This window comes from Bos taurus, chromosome 5 (assembly GCF_002263795.3).
Source record: "Bos taurus isolate L1 Dominette 01449 registration number 42190680 breed Hereford chromosome 5, ARS-UCD2.0, whole genome shotgun sequence".
In the NCBI taxonomy this organism is placed as follows: domain Eukaryota; kingdom Metazoa; phylum Chordata; class Mammalia; order Artiodactyla; family Bovidae; genus Bos; species Bos taurus.
The window spans coordinates 86,269,475-86,289,544 of record NC_037332.1 but is presented as its reverse complement, the minus strand read 5'-3'; the positions used below and the strand labels follow the sequence as shown (position 1 = coordinate 86,289,544).

The 20,070-nt window shown below is 36.3% G+C and overlaps 1 protein-coding gene across 14 annotated transcripts in view; it reads right to left on the bottom strand.

Annotated features, from left to right (window-relative positions):
* The window catches only part of SOX5 (SRY-box transcription factor 5), a 1,174,568-nt gene that overhangs the window by 341,664 nt on the left and 812,834 nt on the right, over positions 1 to 20,070 (bottom strand). For all 14 annotated transcript variants that reach the window (XM_010805416.4, XM_024991902.2, XM_010805413.4 and 11 more), the window contains 1 exon segment: positions 9,466 to 9,676. In XM_010805416.4, the coding sequence (XP_010803718.1) occupies positions 9,466 to 9,676 (211 nt within the window).

Below are 20,070 nucleotides of genomic sequence, written 5' to 3'. Positions count from 1 at the left end.
TCGAAATGAATCTGCCACAGGTATACATGTGTTCCCCATCTTAAACCCCCCTCCCTCCTCCCTTCCCATACCATCCCTCTGGGTCGTCCCAGTGCACCAGCCCCAAAAGTAATTCTTCAGGTACAAACTTGCTTAACTACATTTGATTTAGGAAAATTTATATAAATAAACTTCAAAGCAATTTGTTATCCTAGGACTTTCTAAATGTTGGGCTTGTTGTTTTTGTTGTGTATTATATATCCTAAATTTTCAGAATTTTGCAGGTTTGAGTCAGAACTTTTCAGTACTCATCAATATCCTGGGAGAGCATCATTGGAGCTAGGTAATGTTTCTGGTACACCTAAATTAGCAATGTTTCTAACCAGTCAAGTTGTGATAATGACGATCACTGGTACAATTTCAAATTAGTTATCATTTATAAAGTACTTTCAGGTGCATTACCTCATTTATTTCCTTCAACACCCTATGATGGAAGTAGGGCAGTTAGCATTCCCAACAGATATCCATTATATTAACACAATTACTAGCAACCTAAAAGCAAGTAAACAGAATGTCTTTTCTAATATAAACTGTAACATAGGTGATCTGTTTCATGCAAAGAAATCCTTATTTAAAATTAAAAGCTGCATTCCCCCAAATCGATACAATGACATTCCAAAATACTGCTAAATACTTGTAGGTGATTGCTTCAAAACTGACCACAGACTAAACTATGTTAAGTTACGTCTTACACACAGCAATCGGTGGCAGAACCCGACTACAACTCAAACACTGACTCACAGTGTAGTTCCTCTTTTTCACCATGAACTAATTTGAAAGTCAGATAAGCACTATGAACTAGGCCTCAAAAATGAAGCAACACATATTTTCACCATTGGGGTACAATTTCCAGGATTTATAAGCCCTCTGAAGGAACTTGTGAATCCTGAGTTTGGAAACTCTACCCTTGAGGGAATATTATATGTTAGAGTCCTCGAAAGACTGAAGGGAAGAAGGAAGGTGTTGAATTAATTAACTTTTCTTTGACTATAGGCCTCCTGAGACGAACCATGTGGGGGCAGGATTGGGGTGCTGGAGTGACAATATTCAACTGTAAACTGCTCGCATCTTGAATCCATCATAAGTAGTAGTAACTTTCTTTGTAATCCAGCTGTACCCTAGAAAGGAGTGCTGGTCTCTATTACGATGGAACATTATTAAAGAAACATTTAAGCATTTGCAGCTTTGAACTCTGGAAAATTATACATAGATCAATTCAATTCACTTTTGACTTTGCCTATAGCAGTGGTGGAAATTATAATCTGGGGCCACAAATTCATAGATAATGCCAATATATTAGCAATATTGAAAAGAAGTGAAAAGTGGAAGTGTATCCAACTCTTTGTGACATACTCAGTTGTGTCCAACTCTTTGCAACCCCATGGACTCTAGCCCACCAGGCTCCTCTGTCCATGGAATTCTCTAGGCCAAGAATACTGGAGTGGGTAACCATGCCCTTCTCCAGGGGATCAGCAATATTATAGGCATTTAGAAGATTATTGAGACTACAAAGCATATAAAGTTTTTGTTAGGTGTGTATTTTAGTTTGTATCCTGGATCTTATGATATCTAGTTTTGTTATCTGGGACAATACTTTAAACTGTAAATCACAGAAAAAATTGAAAATAATGATCTCAAAGATTCAATAATGACAAGAAGAATGGAGAGGACAAATAAATATATGTGATAAACATGGAGGCTAACTGAGTCGGACACGAAGAAAGGTGATAGTAAATGAAATCCATTCAATTTTTAGGGGAAGGTTGGCTATAAAATGTCAATTAGTGTGTTTATGTCATTCACAGGTAACACAATCACCTATATGTACCAAGTTCATTATTAGGAAGTGGAGAGACACGGATAATCAAACCAAGAACTCTTCATCTCAACGATTCATATACTTGTGGAAGATAGAAGGTAAATAAATAATGATGGTAGTGTGCTCAGAACTAACAGAGATGAATTAGTGTTAGCAGTGTAGACTAAACCAAATTCTAACAAAGGTGTTTAGAGAAGGTGGTAAGTCTTAAAAGGTGAATATATATTCATTGGGTACCTAAGATGGAATATTTTAGGCAGGGGAAACAGAATATGAAGAGGCAGAGTAGTATTAAAATAGAGGAGAGTGCTGAGAGAACTGCAGGCAATTTCTTTAATAAGACAATATGACAACATGTACCTTAGAGAGTGGTAGGAAGTAAGGTTAAGGAGATAAAAGGATGGAGTCAGATTATATATGGTCTTATGTTCAATACCAAGTAGTTTTGCAAAGGAAAAGAGGCTCATTCTAATTCTAGTTCCTCCTTCTTACAAGAATATGATCAAGTGATTAGGTCTTGATTTTTCATTATTAAGGTAAGAAATACTACCAGCTTCAGAGTTTCTAAGGATTAAATGAGGTATATATTTATTAAGGTCTTTCTTTACTTTTCCCAAGACAGCAATGGGGCAATATGGAAGTAGTATGAATGTACTTTCAACAAATATTTTAAATATTTAATGTGCACTATACTCACTCTTATGGAGTTTAATATCAGGGCAGAAACTTGACAAATAAATAGTCAAAATATAGTTTTATTACTGTAAAAATGGACGGAAGCATGTAACAGTTCTTTAAAAAGATTTAAAAATTATTGTAATGAATGCAAATAACTCTTTGTAGCAACTTGGACTTGGAGAAATGAGGAAAAGAATTACTCAGAATTATAGATAGAGGGGATAGGAATCAAGAAAAGATTTTTTTTGTTGTGTTTCAAACAGGAAGACATGTAAATAAGCTGAAAAAGCCATTCCCAAAAGACATAGGAGGTAACATAGGCATTAATATAGAAAGTAAAAATATGAAGCCTGTTATAATATTATATCTAAAAGTATTATATTTTAAATGAGATATATAAAGTTCATGTCAAGGTAAAAATTATTTTCACCTGTACTGTTAATGAGCCTAAAGTCTGAATGAAAATTAAAATCTGGATCTGACCCATAAATTTATGCTGATCCATATTTATAGATCACCCATAGCTACCTGAACTTTGAGAACACAAGTAGATGGGTATACAAATACCCACTGGTTGGTTTTATTAGCTAAATTAAGATATCTGGTTGTCTTAGATTTGTTCAAATTTATCAGTGATATGTTCTTTAAAACAAAGATGAAGTGATGACATTATTTCTAAAAAAAAAAAAATAAATAAAGACAAAGAGAGTTAAGAATACCAGAATGTATGATATAAGTGAACTGGAAAAAAAGGCACCTGGACCTGTGGGATGTGTACTGGGTTCTTATTCTGGCTTTAACACTAACTTGCTGTGTGATTTCAAGTACATCTCTACCTCAGATCTCTCTCTTGGAGAGGGCTAAAATATGTCTTCATTTCATTCTAATTCTGAAATTCTAACAAGCCAAACTAATTTGCTCCCAGACGTTTTTCTAAAACAGTATTTTCTTAAGGTATCTTCCAAGGCATTTTTTCTATAACATTTTAAAATCAAACATTTTAAACTGAGCTATTTTCAATTGAAACTTTTAGGAAATTTGATCACCACTGAGGAATCAGAAATCACTTTAGCTGAAAATTACTGAATACTACTTTTCATTCAATTATTCAAAGGACACAAATGCTAAAGTGTAACATTATTACTGGCAAAATTCCTAATTAGAAAAAAACAGTAAAAGTAATGATTTAGGGAATTAATTTTAATTTAAGGTTGACTTCAGTTTGAATGATGACCCTGACAGTCACCCTGTGACATATTTAATCACTAGTTTCCTCATCTGAAAATGGAAATAAGAAGAGTCAGAATATTTCAATTATATGTATGGCATTTCCAGAAATGGATATAGATTCTCATAGTAGCCCTGGTTATGAGGTTTATGTAAAGATTGAATAAAGTATTTCATATAAGTGAAAAATCACTCAGTCATGTCTGATTTCTTTGTGACCCCATGGACTCTAGCCCACCAGGCTCTTCTGACCATGATTTCTCCAGGCAAGAATACTGGAGTGGGTGGCCATTCCCTTCTCCAGGGGATCTTCCCAACCCAGGGACTGAACCTGGGTCTCTTGCAGAGCAGGCAGATTCTTTACCATGCAAGCCACCAGGAAACCCATTTCATATAAAGATATGCACTTAATACAACCATTTTCCCCAAAATACATATCATTTACTCAGTGCCTAGATATAAGAATGATGTAGCACATAATATGATATTAACACTTCACTGTCACTCTTAACCCCTCAGTCTGATAGTTAGAAAACCAACTGATAAAGCATAGCTACTACCAAACACAAAATACCAATATATTATATTACATAATATATATTACATAGATGAGACATTTTGAACTGAAAATTTTTGATGAATTTTGGCAGGTCCACATCAGTTGGAGTCTCACTGGATAAATGAGACTATTTAGCACCAGAACTTTTCAAGTAAAGACAAGCAAAAATTCTGATGAAAGAAAAAGATATAAACACAAATATATCAGTATATCTCTACCTGTTTATATCATTTAAAATATTTTAACTAATTGCTTGAAAAGATAAGCTATCTGGGATAATAGAGCCATTTTTTATTCAACTCATAGGCAAATCCAAGTTTCTTTCTAACCATTTTACCTCGGTAGCCTCCTTTTGCATGATACACCATTCTCTTGTAACTTCTGAATTTCTGCTAGTTGGCTGTTGGCAGGGAAAAGGTTGGAAATAAAACAGACTTTCTATTGAAATCTGCATTCTCCCCTCAATGAGAGGAAGCAAAGGCATGAATATGGCCCCCTCATAATGATTTAGCTGGGGCTTAATGAAATTTTCATCACAACCTGCTGTTCATTTTAATGGCCTTTGAAAAACAATGGGAAAAAATAGCTTGAGGGAAGAAAAGATTTTTCCGTGGCAGATATTTGTAAAGTAGTTCCATTCACCTGTTCTCCACTCTCCTCATCCCCATATTACTGCACTAATCACAGAACTGTAACAATGTTTTGTAGTTTGTCATTAAATTTTTTCCTATATATGTTATTCCTCTTGTTGCATCCCAGAAGTACAGATCATTTGTAGTTACTACCACACAGTGCAGACACTGTATGCAGTGTCACTGTCCAGATCCCTGGATGATGTCAGGTTCTGGTGTCCATTCTCTTGTTTAAATATACCCTTTAATTAATGGAGTTTTTAACCAGTTTGAATAATGACCCCAACAGTCACCCTATAACACACTCAATCATCAGTTCCCTATTTGAAAATAGAAACTGTAAGAATCAGAATATTTAGAATGTAACTTTCCACTTGCTGTAAAGTCTATTATACATCTCCATAGATATGTTTCTCCATTTTTCTTTCTTTGCAGTTACAAAAAAATTGAAAGAAATTTCCTTTAACATTATATTCCTTTTCTATGATACAAATTTCTGCCCTGTCATTTTTTCTTGGTGATTATGATCACTTTACATAATACATACATAAATTTCTCCTTGATGTATCTCCTAACAGTTAAGAGTTTAACCATTCATGCAAGAGCAAATTTAGTTATCAATACAAGTGAATCTAATTTCTCCAAAGATACAGATTCCCAACAGGCACATGAAAAGAAGCTCAATATCACTAATTATTAGATAAATGCAAATCAAAACTACAATGAGGTACCACTTCACACCCATAAGAATGGCCATCAGTACAAAGTCTACAAATAACAAATTCTAGAGAGGGTGTGGAGAAAAAGGAATCCTACTGTACTACTGGTGGGTATGTAAGTTGGTTTAGCCACTACAGAAAATAGTCTGGAAGTTCCTCAAAAAACTAAAAACAGAGTTGTCATATGATTCAGCAATCCCATTCCTAAGCAAATATCAGGAGAAAACTCTAATTAAAAAATGATACATGCACCCCAATATTTACAGCATCACTATTTAAAATAGCTGAGAGATGGAGGCAACCTAAACGTCCACTAACAGACATTTAAAGAATGGATAAAGAAGACGGGGTATATATATATACATATGTGTGTGTGTGTGTGTGTATACATATATAGATAGATAGATAGATAGATAGATACAATGTGATATTACTCAGCTATAAGCAAGAATGAAATAATGCCATTTGCAGCAACATGTATGAATCTAGAGATTATCACACTAAGTGAAGTTAGAAAGAGAACAACAAACACTATATAATGTCACTTATATGTGAAATCTAAAATATGATACAAACTTATTTACAAAAGAGAAACAGACTCACAGATACAGAAAACAAACTTATCAATGGAGAAAGGGGTGGGGGAGAGGTAATTAGATGTTTGGGGTTAGCAGATACAAACTACTATATATAAAACAGATAACAACACAGTCTTACTGAATAGTACACTCAACTATATTCAATATCCTGTGATAGGTCATAATGGAAAAAAATATGGAAAGAATATACATGTATAAAAATGTACAACTGAATCAATTTGCTGTACACCAGAAACTACCACATTGTAAATCAATTATATGCCAATTGTAAGTAAGTAAATAAATACAAGTAAGTCTATTTATATTTCTGCATACTCTAAGCATGTCTAGGGATCTTGTGTAAATAAACATAAAACCATCTTAGTGGTTTTGTATTTATACAAACACCATCTTTCTGGAACTCAGGCTTTTAGATGCTTGGCATGTTCAAGTTATATTTCATTCTTCCATAAAGACTATCTCTGTATTTTCTCATGTCTTCATATTACTCAATAACAGGTCAGTCTTGAGCTAAGCTTTTAATATATTTTAGGAAGAAAAGTTAAAAAAAAAAAAGAAAAGCTGTAGAAAATACAATAATGAAAACACTCTCATGTCCACATGCAATAATGACATTTCCTCGTGTTAACTCTTTCTGCCTTGGATGCTCTATCTCTGTTCCTTTGACTGTGTATCTATAATTTTCTCCTCATTCCCAATACCTCTGAATGTATCCTGCTAAGCGAACTGGGAAGCATGGTCTCTTGCCCTGTTTCCTGTTAGGAATTATTCATTTGGCTTCAGTCTGCCATATACTTTGAAACTGAGAGTCTGTGCACCCGCTTGGAAGGAAGCTCACATGAAACACCGAGGCCACGGCCCTAGAAGAAACGACACTTGAGTAGCAAAGAGCACACGTCATATCCAGATCTTTCTTTCTAACATTCTCTAGTAAAAGGAACCAGGGCTTCTTAGAGAAAAAACCAGGGCTTCTTAGGGCTTTCAAGATAAACAGAAAATATACAAGATGAATCTGCACGATCTTACAGTGGCAAAAAGTAAAAAATGCTCAAAAAAAAAAAAAAAAAGGCAAAATCACAGTGGTATGTCATAGTGACATGAAAGAACCCACCCCCCCCACCCCAGTGAACAAAACTGGAATAACCTAACAAAATTATGCATTATATCTCAAAGTATAAAATAAACATCCATGAGTCAATATTGATAGAAGATACTGAATAAAGTAATAAATGGCAGAGAAGAGATAAATTGCCCATAAAGAATAATTCCAAATAAATTTGTAGATGATCCACTCTAAAGGATGGGGATCAAGGCTCCCTACTTTGTAAATACGGATTGTACACAGCATCTTCCTTCTAAAGAGTATGGTACAGAAAAGGGGCGGGGAGATTTTAGAGGAGAAACCTGACAAACCCTACATCAGCCAGATGATCAAGGTCAACATCAACATTTATAAGTCACATAGTAAGGATGTACTCTTGTGATGTGACACAAACGGTACTTGGTTTCTGCGGTCTTTCAACCCAAACTCACAATCCCAGTTTCATTAAGAGAAAATCACCAGAGAAATTCTAACAGACAGGCATTCTACAATCTATCTGAATAGCACTCCTCAAAATTTTCAAGGTCATCACAAACAAGAACAGGCCGAGAAACTGTTGCAGCTAAAAGGACCCCAAGGAGACTTAACAACTAAACAGCTAAATGTAATCCGTTATTTGGTAACATCCTAGAACAGAAAAGCACACAATGACAATTAAAGAAATTTGAATGAACTCTGGACTTCAGTTAATCACACTGTATCTCAACATAGAAGATGTGAAACAATTTTGAATGCAGAAAGTTAATCATGCAAAATGAACACCATATAGAAAAATAAAGACAAAAACATCATAAATATGTTATATCAGAAAGCTATGATTTGGAGTCACTTTTATTTTCTTCCTTTTAATTTTATTGTTTTGTAAAACAATTTTATCGTAAGAAAATATTATTTTCAATATCAGAAAAAACTTCAGCACATTAAAAGAAAAAAGGTTGTCTGGGTCTTCCTCAAAGCCCCATTTTTATCTCCATGCAGATTAGAGCCAAAAAGTCTTTGGCTGACTAGATTATCTCTAAAATTCCTTCCAACTGTAAGATCATGTGAATTACATAAATTTTAACTAAAATCCATGTACCAGCTATGCATCTGGTAGAAACCCAGAAATATTTAATTACCACATGACTCCCAATACTGGTTAACATACATTTTGTGCCAGATATAATTTACCAGTGTCCTAACAACAGACTAGAAATGAGCCCAACTCAGTGTTAAATAGTATAAATGTAGTATATTTTTGGTGTGAAGTATGTCTTTTTATATCACTGTTTTATGTTTGTTTGTTTGAATTTTCCATCTGACTCTGACATAGGAGGCATGTTCTTCTGTGCAACATGGCATCCATGCTTAGGATGGACACAGATTTACACAGAAGTTAGTGAATATCTGCAGCATAAAAGATGGCTGTCAGTTAAGCATCAATTGTTTTACTAGTTCGTTTGCTTTAATTTTAAGATTAGTCCATGAGCATATCACCTGCAGGATACTATCTGTAACTATTCAAGAGATTTAGTGCATCTTGGAAGTTAAAAAATGGAAACTTCAACACAGTTAAGACAGTTAGAAAATCATTACTTTTCAAATACACACTACCTCCAAGCTCACCAATTTTGGATTATACAAAAAAATAGACCTGTCTATGTAGCCTAAGAGGTGTTAATGTATAAAGGATATAAAATGTAACAAAGTTGTAAAATGGCCTTGGGCAGGGGTGGTGGAGTGGGGGGGCGGGCAGGCTTGGGCAGGGGGCAGATTAGAGATGCACAAGTTAGACTGGAGATATCTGGCAGGTAGGCGGTGACTATCCTGGGCTCCGCTGCCACATTCTATTCCTGAATCTTTAAGTTGTACTCAACCATAACTTACTCATGTGTGAAAAAAGGGAAGACATCACACAAGAATTAATGATTTATAAAATTGGGATAAACGCACTTACATTTCTAAAAAAAGAATATTCATCTTCATAGCATTACATTTCTCTCTCTTCCAACCTAACATTGAGAGTGTGTCAGAGAAGGGAACTGGAAATTAAAATCAAACCATTAAGATTAGGAGATTGGCAACAAATCTGTTTTGGCTGCAATCCTTTACCTTCTGGCTCATTTTTGATGAGCTCTTCCATTTTCCTCTGTTTCAAGGTGTCAACGACATCAGCTAAGCTGCCTTTGCGCCTTTCAGGAGTTCCCAGGGTTGTACTAGACAAGGACTCGCCACTCTGTCGCCCACCTTCTTCTGCCTTCTGAGGTGAGGTAGATGAGTTGTGTGGGGCAAATGAAGACATAACTTTATTGCCATCAACTTCCTGAAAGAGAAAGCAAAGGAAAAAAAAAAAAATATATATATATATATGCATGTATACATTTGCTTAAAATTCAATAAGCTTTTTAATTTTAATTGATTACATGGCTTATTCAGGACTTCTCTGATAGGTCAGTTGGTAAAAAATTCTCCTGCAATGCGGGAGACCCCAGTTCAATTCCTGGGTCGGGAAGATCCTCTGGAGAAGGGACAGGCTACCCACTCCAGTATTCTTGGGTTTCCTTGTGACTCAGCTGGTAAAGAATCCACCTGCAATGCGGGAGACCTGGGTTCAATCCCTGGGTTGTAACGATCCTCTGGAAGAGGGAAAGGCTACCCACTCCAGTATTCTGGCCTGGAGAATTCCATGGACCACATAGTCGCAAAGAGTTGGACATGACTGAACAACTTTCACCATGGCTTATTCAGTTGCAACATTAAAAACTGATATGCTACTGTGCAGGAGCAAAAGGAATAAAGAAATTTCAGAAAAGAATACATCAACATTACAGCCTCACACTAGAGTGAGACAAAGATCGATTCGTAGGAGAGGGAAAAATAAGATTCTCTCCCCAAGACTGAGTTCAAATAGCAATGAAACCTTCTACAAAGCCTATATTGATTTTATATATATATATATATATATATTTTTTTTGCTTTTGTTTCAAAGTCTTAGATTTTCCTATGAACATCTAAAATGCAGTGGTCACCTGTAATAAACCTTCTCATGATACTATACTGTTTAAATAAATAACATTCCATATATCAGTTTTCTTTTTAATTGTAAGCAGTCACCTCTTCTTGATGGTACTTCTAAATAAAGCACGGTCCTCATTTGATTCTCCACCTCCCTCTCATGCTTTTAAAAAGGCATCAGACACACAGGAGATTCTGACATCAGAGAGGAATACTGCAGTTTCATTTCTGCTTCTGCAGAAGATCTTTCCAATTCCATGCCTTACCTAAAGCACTGGTTCTGATGATACTCTTTGCTATTTTGCACACTAAGCCTCATCTGCTCTACAAAATAAAGTTTCTTGCAGACTTTGCCTCTTCATGATTGTGTTATGTGCGTGAAAAGAATCTATTCAAGAATTCTAAAAGGTAAACATAAGTTGGTGTTCCTTTAGACATTCTTTCCCCCATGACTTCTAGTAGAACTTTGGCAATCTAAGTAACTCGGGGCAGGGGGGGGGGGCATATTTTGTATGTTGCTGTTAGTCACTAAGTCGTGTCTGAGTATTTTGTGACTCTGTGGACTCTAGTCAGCCAGGCTCCTCTGTCCATGTGATTTCCCAGGCAAAAATACTGGAGAGACTTGCCATTTCCCTCTCCAGGGGATCTTTTGGACCCAGGGATCAAATCTGCATCTCCTGCGTTGGCAGGCAGATTCTTTACCACTAAGCCCCCATGGAAGCCCTTATATTTTATATAAGAAGCATTATATTAATTTTTTCAAACATTATCAAGAAAAATAATATTAAAAGGACAAAGAAAAATTATTTTCTTAAAGAGAATTTTCTTTGTATAATCTCTTACTTTCATAATCTTTTGTGCTGTTGCTCAAGTCGAGTCCAACTCTTTGTGACCCCATGGACTGTAGCTTGCCAGGTTCCTCTGTCCATGGGGACTCTCCAGGAAAGAACCACCTGGAGTGGGTTGCCATGCCCTCCTCCAAGGGATCTTCGCAAACCAGGAATCGAACCCAGGTCTCCCACATTGTAGGTGGATTCTTTAGCATCCAGCCACCAGGAAAGCCCAAGAATACTGGAATGGGTAGCCCATCCCTTCTACAGGGGATCTTCCTGACACAGGAATTGAACCATCATCTCCAGTACTGCAGGCAGATTCTTTACCAGTTGAGCTACCAGGGAAGCCCATAATCTTTCGACTTCCCATAAAAGAGAGCTTTTCTTAAAAATAAGTCACATCCTAACATCGTTGAGTATGTTAGTCTCTCTCTAGATTTATTTTCTAATTCTACACAATTAAAATTTTCCATTAAAATATATGAGATTGTGACTATACTTAATTTTCAGGAAAATAGCTTATACTCATGTTTACATGCTTGTCCTTTATTTTAAAATATGTTAGTAAGGATCTGTGGACCTCCGAAAAATGACAAATCACATGGAATTCATGTTTAATCTTTAAAAATGAATGCTAATGTTTTTGACTAGATTAAAAGATATTAAAAGTATTCAATAATACTTTCAGTTCAGTTCAGTCGCTCAGTTGTGTCCGACTCTTTGCAACCCCATGAATCACAGCACGCCAGGCCTCCCTGTCCATCACTAACTCCCGAAGTTCACTAAAACTCATGTCCATCGAGTTGGTGAGCCATCCAGCCATCTCATCCTCTGTCATCCCCTTCTCCTCCTGCCTCCAAACCCTCCCAGCATCAGAGTCTTTTCCAATGAGTCAACTCTTCACATGAGGTGGCCAAAGTATTGGAGCTTCAGCTTCAGCATCAGTCCTTCCAATGAACACCCAGGAATGGTCTCCTTTAGGATGGACTGGCTGGATCTCCTTGCAGTCCAAGGGACTCTCAAGAGTCTTCTCCAACACCACAGTTCAAAAGCATCAATTCTTTAGCGCTCAGCTTTCTTCACAGTCCAGCTCTCGCATCCATACATGACCAGTGGAAAAACCATAGCCTTGACTAGACAGACTTTTGTTAGCAGAGTAATGTCTCTGCTTTTGAACATGCTATCTAGGTTGGTCATAACTTTCCTTCCAAGGAGTAAGCATCTTTTAATTTCATGGCTGCAATCTCCATCTGCAGTGATTTTGGAGCCCCCAAAAATAAAGTCTGACACTGTTCCCACTGTTTCCCATCTATTTCCCATGAAGTGATGGGACCAGATGCCATAATCTTCGTTTTCTGAATGTTGAGCTTTAAGCCAACTTTTTGACTCTCCTTTCACTTTCATCAAGGGGCTTTTTTTAGTTCCTCTTCACTTTCTGCCATAAGGGTGGTGTCATCTGCATATCTGAAGTTATTGATATTTCTCCTGGCAATCTTGATTCCAGTTTGTGCTTCTTCCAGCCCAGGGTTTCTCATGATGTACTCTGCAAAGAAGTTAAATAAGCAGGGAGACAATGTACAGCCTTGACGTACTCCTTTTCCTGTTTGGAAGCAGTCTGTTGTTCCATGTGCAGTTCTGTTGCTTCCTGACCTGCATACAGGTTTCTCAAGAGGCAGGTCAAGTTGTGTGGTATTTCCGTCTCTTTCAGAATTTTCCACAGTTTTTTTGTGATCCACACAGGTAAAGGCTTTGGCATAGTCAATAAAGCAGAAATAGATGTTTTTCTGGGAACTCTCTTGCTTTTTCCATGATCCGGGGGATGTTGGCAATTTGCTCTCTGGTTCCTCTGCCTTTTCTAAAACCAGCTTGAACATCAGGAAGTTCAAGTATTGCTGAAGCCTGGCTTGGACAATTTTGAGCATTAGTTTACTAGCATGTGAGATGAATGCAATTGTGCGGTAGTTTCAGCATTCTTTGGCATTGCCTTTCTTTGGGATTGGAATGAAAACTGACTTTTTTCAGTCCTGTGGCCACTGCTGAGATTTCCAAATTTGCTGGCATATTGAGTGCAGCACTTTCACAGCATCATCTTTCAGGATTTGAAATAGCTTTCTAAGGCCCACTTGACTTCACATTCCAGGACGTCTGGCTCTAGGTGAGTGATCACACCATCGTGATTATCTTGGTCGTGCAGATCTTTTTTGTACAGTTCTTCTGTGTATTCTTGCCACTTCTTCTTAATATCTTCGGCTTCTGTTAGGTCCATAGCATTTCTGGCCTTTATTGAGCCCATCTTTGCATGAAATGTTCCCTTGGTATCTCTAATTTTCTTGAAGAGATCTCTAGTCTTTCCCATTCTGTTGTTTTCCTCTATTTCTTTGCATTGATCACTGAGGAAGGCTTTCTTATTTCTTCTTGCTGTTCTTTGGAACTCTGCATTCAGATGTTTATATCTTTCCTTTTCTCCTTTGCTTTTCACTTCTCTTCTTTTCACAGCTATTTGTAAGGCCTCCCCAGACAGCCATTTTGCTTTTTTGCATTTCTTTTCCATGGGGATGGTCTTGATCCCTGTCTCCTGTACAATGTCATGAACCTCCGTATATAGTTCATCAGGCACTCTATCTATCAGATCTAGTTCCTTAAATCTATTTCTCACTTCCACTGTCTACTCATAAGGGATTTGATTTAGGTCAGGCCTGAATGGTCTAGTGGTTTTCCCTACTTTCTTCAATTTAAATCTGAATTTGACAATAAGGAGTTCATGATCTGAGCCACAGTCAGCTCCTGGTCTTGTTTCTGCTGACTGTATAGAGCTTCTCCACCTTTGGCTGCAAAGAATATAATCAATCTGATTTTGGTGTTGACCATCTGGTGATGTCCATGTGTAGAGTCTTCTCTTGTGTTGTTGGAAGAGGGTGTTTGGTATGACCAGTGTGTTTTCTTGGCAAACCTCTATTAGCCTTTGCCGTGCTTCATTCCGTATTCCAAGGCCAAATAGTACTCTGTTTTTTTTAAATATATTAAAAATAGAGATGTCAGTACAAATATAATCGTAATCTGTTGTAGTTTTTGTCAAAGGATATTAGTGAGTATGGGCTTCCCACATGGCTCAGTGGTAAAGAACCCACCTGCCAATGCAAGAGATACAGTAGATGTGGGTTCGATCCCTGAGTTGGGAAAAACCCTGGAGAAGAAAATGGCAACACACCTCAATACTCTTGCCTGGAGAATCCCATGGACAGAGGAGCCTGGCTGGCTATAGTCCACGGGGTCACAAAGAGTTGAACACGATTTAGCAACTTAGCATGCATGCATTAGTGAGTACAAGGACATTAGCTATGGTACAAACATCTGTTTGTTGGGTGACATCGAGGCAATGTGGAAGCATAAGTAAAAAATGTGTGTTAAAAGAATTTTCAAAAGTATGATTCTAAACCCCAAATGCTTTCCATTTCCTACAAACAGAACATGTCCCTTACAATTACTATTCCTTAATTAAATATTCTATAAAAATGCACTGATAGATGAATCTTAGCTTATAATATACTTGAATTTGGAAACTAATACGCATAGTATAATAATTACAAGACCCTGCAGGCTAAGTGAAGGTACACTTTTGTAATTATTTACTTAAAAACGACACACAAATACAAGCAAATACTTAACCATATATATACAGATACCTCTGAAAAGGGCAACAACATATTCATTCAGTAAACTAAGGAATGGTTTTATGAATGACCGATAATAAACATCAGCTCAGTTTAACGTCCAAATTTGAATATAGCAAAACTGCTGTATTTATTTTCCACAATCTTTCTTCTCACTTATTTCCAGGGTCAAAAGCAGAAACACTCCAATTTTAGCTTCACTTCAAACATGCATATTTTATACTCTGCTTTTACATTGTATGATGATAAACTTTACAAACAAGAATTTGGCATCTGAGCTTCACATTCCATAATTGAAAACTACACACATCTTTCTGCATAATCATCAGTACAGAGAACAGCACCCAAACTGTATGCAATGAAGTCTATTAAGATATGAGAAAATTTTTCCAACTAAAGTAAAATAAAATCGTATCCCATTTTGCATGTCTCTAATTCTCTACACTTTGCAAAGAGGAAGGATTTATTGTAAAGAGTTTAACGTATTTCATAAGAATTCTAACCTCAGTTACCACAGCCATATAAAAATAAATTAATTATTTAGCATTATTGCTATTTCATGTAGGAATATTTATCTTATTGCTATTTCACCTGTCTGATTACATTTCAGCCTCTGGCACTGTTAATCCCTTTAACAGTTTCATGTAGTTAACAGATGTTTCAGTGTGGGGCTCCATTGTTCATCTGCATGGGGAAAGGCCTGTGTATGGAGCACTGGCACAGTTTTCAGTCAAGTAAGTCCTATGGTTTCCAGTTTCTTCCCTGGGACTGCCTTTACCATGCCTAAAGTAATGACTGCACATTTCCCTTCATTTTCCTGGGAAGTGAACATCCAAAGAGTCTGCTAACAAATGCATCAGTGGTCTAAGGCAGCAATATATATTTAATTACATTTTGTGCACAAAGCTTCAGTATTTTGCAGCTCTCAGAACTGTGATGTATAACTTCTAAATTCTAATGATAAAATAGTGTTCTAAACTTTTAGAATGAGGTTAAGAATCTTTGTTATTCTTGAACAAACTTTACTTAATCTTGCCTTCTGTTACCCTTGCAACCATGAGAAAAAGTACCTAATGTATCCATGTGTATACTCTCATCAAAATATTTTTTCAAAAATCAATTCTTATTAAGTCCATAGATAGTCTTTTGCTATGAACACCCTTTTAAGAAAAGTATATTTCAATCTTAATATTCAAATTTTACTTTATGTAGTTTGGTGATTAAGAAGAATTAACCCATTTGAAAAAATTAAAAAAAAGATAATAGGCAACTCGACCAGATATGTTGTTGTTGTTTAGTTGCTAAACTCTTTGCAACACCATGGACTATAGCCGACCAGGCTCCTCTGTTCATGGGATTTCCCAGGCAAGAATACTGGAATGAGTTGCCATTTCCTTCTCCAGGGGGTTTTCATGACACAGGCATCGAACCCAAGTCTTTTGCATTGGCAGGTGGATTCTCTACTGCTGAGACACCAGGGAAGCCCAAACAGATATGTATCTTCATTTTATTAACTGAATGATATTTCATTCTTTACTCTGACCTCAAGAAACACATCATCGTACTTATTTTTTAGCCCTATAAACTGAAGTTAAATCTGTACAGGATAGTAAAAACATTACATTTAGTAGTCAGTCTATGATATTAAAATCACTAAGAATGACAGCCAATATTTACACAATATTTACTTTGTGTCAGCGCAGTTTAAAATGATGTATATGCATTAACTCAGTTAATGTTCATGGCAATCCTAACTATAGTTTGTACTTCAGAGCTGGAGAAATTGAGGCACACAGACTGAAGTAAATGACTGAGGTCATAGGACTATTAAAATATAAAGTATAATCAGCTTCATCTTCTTGGCTTTCAGAGACCTGATTTTCAATGACCATGCCAATACTACCCCACTCTTAAAACACACAAGTACAAAAAGAAAAAGGCCACAAGCTTTTAACTATGTCTATATCTATCAATGATATGATTGCAGGAGATACACTTCTTAATAATTATGAAGAGAAGCTTTCACCCCAATACATTCAACTCTTAAAGAAATGATATACACATCTTGAAATGAATTAATCCAACTATTTACAGGGTTATAAAGCTCTACCCACCCAAATATAAGGTTTATGTCATACTCCAAAAAAACTAAACCTGAAGATTTAAATAGTTACATAAAGCAAACACATAAATTTGAGCTCTAGATGGCTGATCAAAGTAATGATGCTCAGTAGTTTATGCTTCTTTATCTATCTTTATGAAATGTGTGGCTACTTCTACCTTTCCATCTAGTTCAATGAAGTTTTGAACTTAGAATAAACAGTACAGAAGATTTGGACTAACTTTAATTAGATTCTCATTAACACAAGTTCATTAATTTTGGCATTACATAGACATAACATAAAATGAACTACAGATCTATAGAGAAAACTCTTTGGTGCTAAACAAATTTTGACATAATCATGTTCTTTTTCTTCTGCTGCTGCTGCTGCTAAGTCGCTTCAGTCGTGTCCAACTCTGTGCGACCCCATAGACGGCAGCCCACCAGGTTCTCCCATCCCTGAGATTCTCCAGGCAAGAACACTGGAGTGGGTTGCCATTTCCTTCTCCAATGCATGGAAGTGAAAAGTGAAAGTGAAGTCTTCTAGCAATGAACTATTCTTGTAGATATCACCAGGAAACAGCAAAACAACACTTTGAAAAATATCTGAAAAACTATTTTTTGGTTGAAACGGATGAGAGTGTCCAAAAGGCACATAATTCCAGTTATAAAATAAATACTGGGAAGTAATGTGCAGCATGGTTAATAATATTATATTCCATACAATAGCGAAGGACTTCCAGATGTATAAGCTGGATTTAGGAAAAGCAAAGGAACCAGAGATCAAATTGCCAGCATTCGTTGGATCACAGAAAAAGCAAGGGAATTCCAGAAAAATATTTACTTTTGCTTCATTGACTATACGAAAGCTTTGACTGTGGATCACAACAAACTGTGAAAAAGTATTAGAGGTGGGAATACCAGACCACCTGACCTGCCTCCTGAGAAACCTGTATGCAGGTCAAGAAGAAAGAGTTAGAACTGGACTTTGGAACTTCCCAAAACTGGGAAAGGAGTATGTCAAGGCTGTATATTGATACATTACTTATTTAACATATACAGACTACATCATTCAAAATGCCAGCCTGGAAGACTCACAAGCTGGATTTAAGATTACCTTGAGAAATATTAACAACCTCAGATACATAGATGATAACACTTTAATTGCAGAAAGTGAAGAGGAACATTGTGTGAAATGCTGGGCTGGATGAAACACAAGCTGGAATCAAGAATGCTGGGAGAAATATCAATAACCTCAGATACACAGATGACACCACCCTGATAGCAGAAAGCAAAGATGAACTAAAGAGCCTCTTGAAGAAAGTGAAAGAGGAGAGTGAAAAAACTGGCTTAAAACTCAACATTTAGAAAATGAAGATCATGGCATCCTGTCCCATCACTTCATGGCAAATAGATGGGGAAACAATGTAAACAGTGACAGAGTTTATTTTCTTGGGCTCCAAAATCACTGCAGATGGTGACTGCAGCCATGAAATTAAAAGACGCTTGCTCCTTGGAAGAAAAGCTATGATCAACCTAGACAGCATATTAAAAAGCAGAGACATCACTTTGCTGACAAAGGTCTGTATAGTCAAAGCTATGGTTTTTAGAGTGGTCATGTATGGATGTGAGAGTTGGGCCATAAAGAAATCTAAGCACCAATGAACTGATGCTTTTGAACTGTGGTGTTGGAGAAGACTCTTGAGAGTCCCTTGGACTGCAAGGAGATCCAAGCAGTCCATCCTAAAGGAAATCAGTCCTGAATATTCAGTGGGAGGACTGATGCTGAAGCTCCAAAACTTTGGCCACCTGATGCTAAGTATTGACTCCCTGGAAAAGATCCTGATGCAGGGAAAGAACATGGCAAAAAGAGAATGGGGCAATAGAGCATGAAATGGGTGGATGGCACCACTGACTCAATGGTCATGAGTTTGAGCAAACTCTGGGAGATAGCGAAGGACAGGAAAGCCTGCTGTACTGCAGCTCATGAGGTCAGAAAGAGGGGGAGATGACTTAGTGACTGAAAAACAATACTTGAAAATGGCTAAGAGAGTAGACCTTGCTGTGGTGATCATTTTGTAATATATACACATAGCAAATCATTATGCTGTATATCTGAAACTAATGTGTTACCAGTCAATTATATCTCAATGTTTAAAATCTATACTATTTAATTATTCCTTAAATTTAAAAATTGTATTAAAAATGTTACTACAAATATTTATTTTGAAGCTAATTTTCTCTGCCTGTAATTTATTCTGTCAAATTAGAAGATGCCAAATTTCACTTAGTAATAGAAAAAAATAAATCATTGTTGTATAAAAAGTATTTGTAAAGCTTTTTGGTTAAAATAACGTTTCATTATATTTCTGCATGAAACCTCAAACTTTTCATTATATTTCTGCATGAAACCTCTGCATGCTTACTTCTTTTGGATTATAGATCTCTTGATGGTACCTAGAAATATCCTTCGAAACATATACATGTGCATACAGGCAGACAAAGACTCTTGATACTGCACACATAATTTTACATACAGTTTTAGAGAATTAATTTTCTACTCTCATAGATCCAACTATGCACTTCCTCCGTGAAATCCCTTAGGTACTCTTACATACCATGGGATCCAGGTTAAGAAGTTCTAACCTAAATGTGCACCTACCAATAAAGTACTATAAACTCACCAATATATACAATTAGATGATTTCAAAATGACCAGTTATTTTATGTAAAAAGAGCCTCACACTAATTTTCATTGAAGTTTTATTCAGATAAACATAAAGGCACCTGTGTCAATAACTTGAAGTTTTACTATTCTGAGATAAACCTGTAGAGAGAGATTGATATTTTAATATAAAGAGTAATAAACACATTGAAGAAGAGAGTACATTTATTTAGGGCATTGACTTCTTACTCAGAAATTACCCTGTGATAATGTGCACATAAATTTGAAATGGAAGGCAGAACAAACTGTTAACTTTTATAAATGAATGTCACCATTTTGAAAAGTCATACCAGTTAAATTTCAAATAGTCATACCAGTTAAATTTCCGTTTGCTGAAAACAGAATGGATACATATGAGGAAGGATACACTGA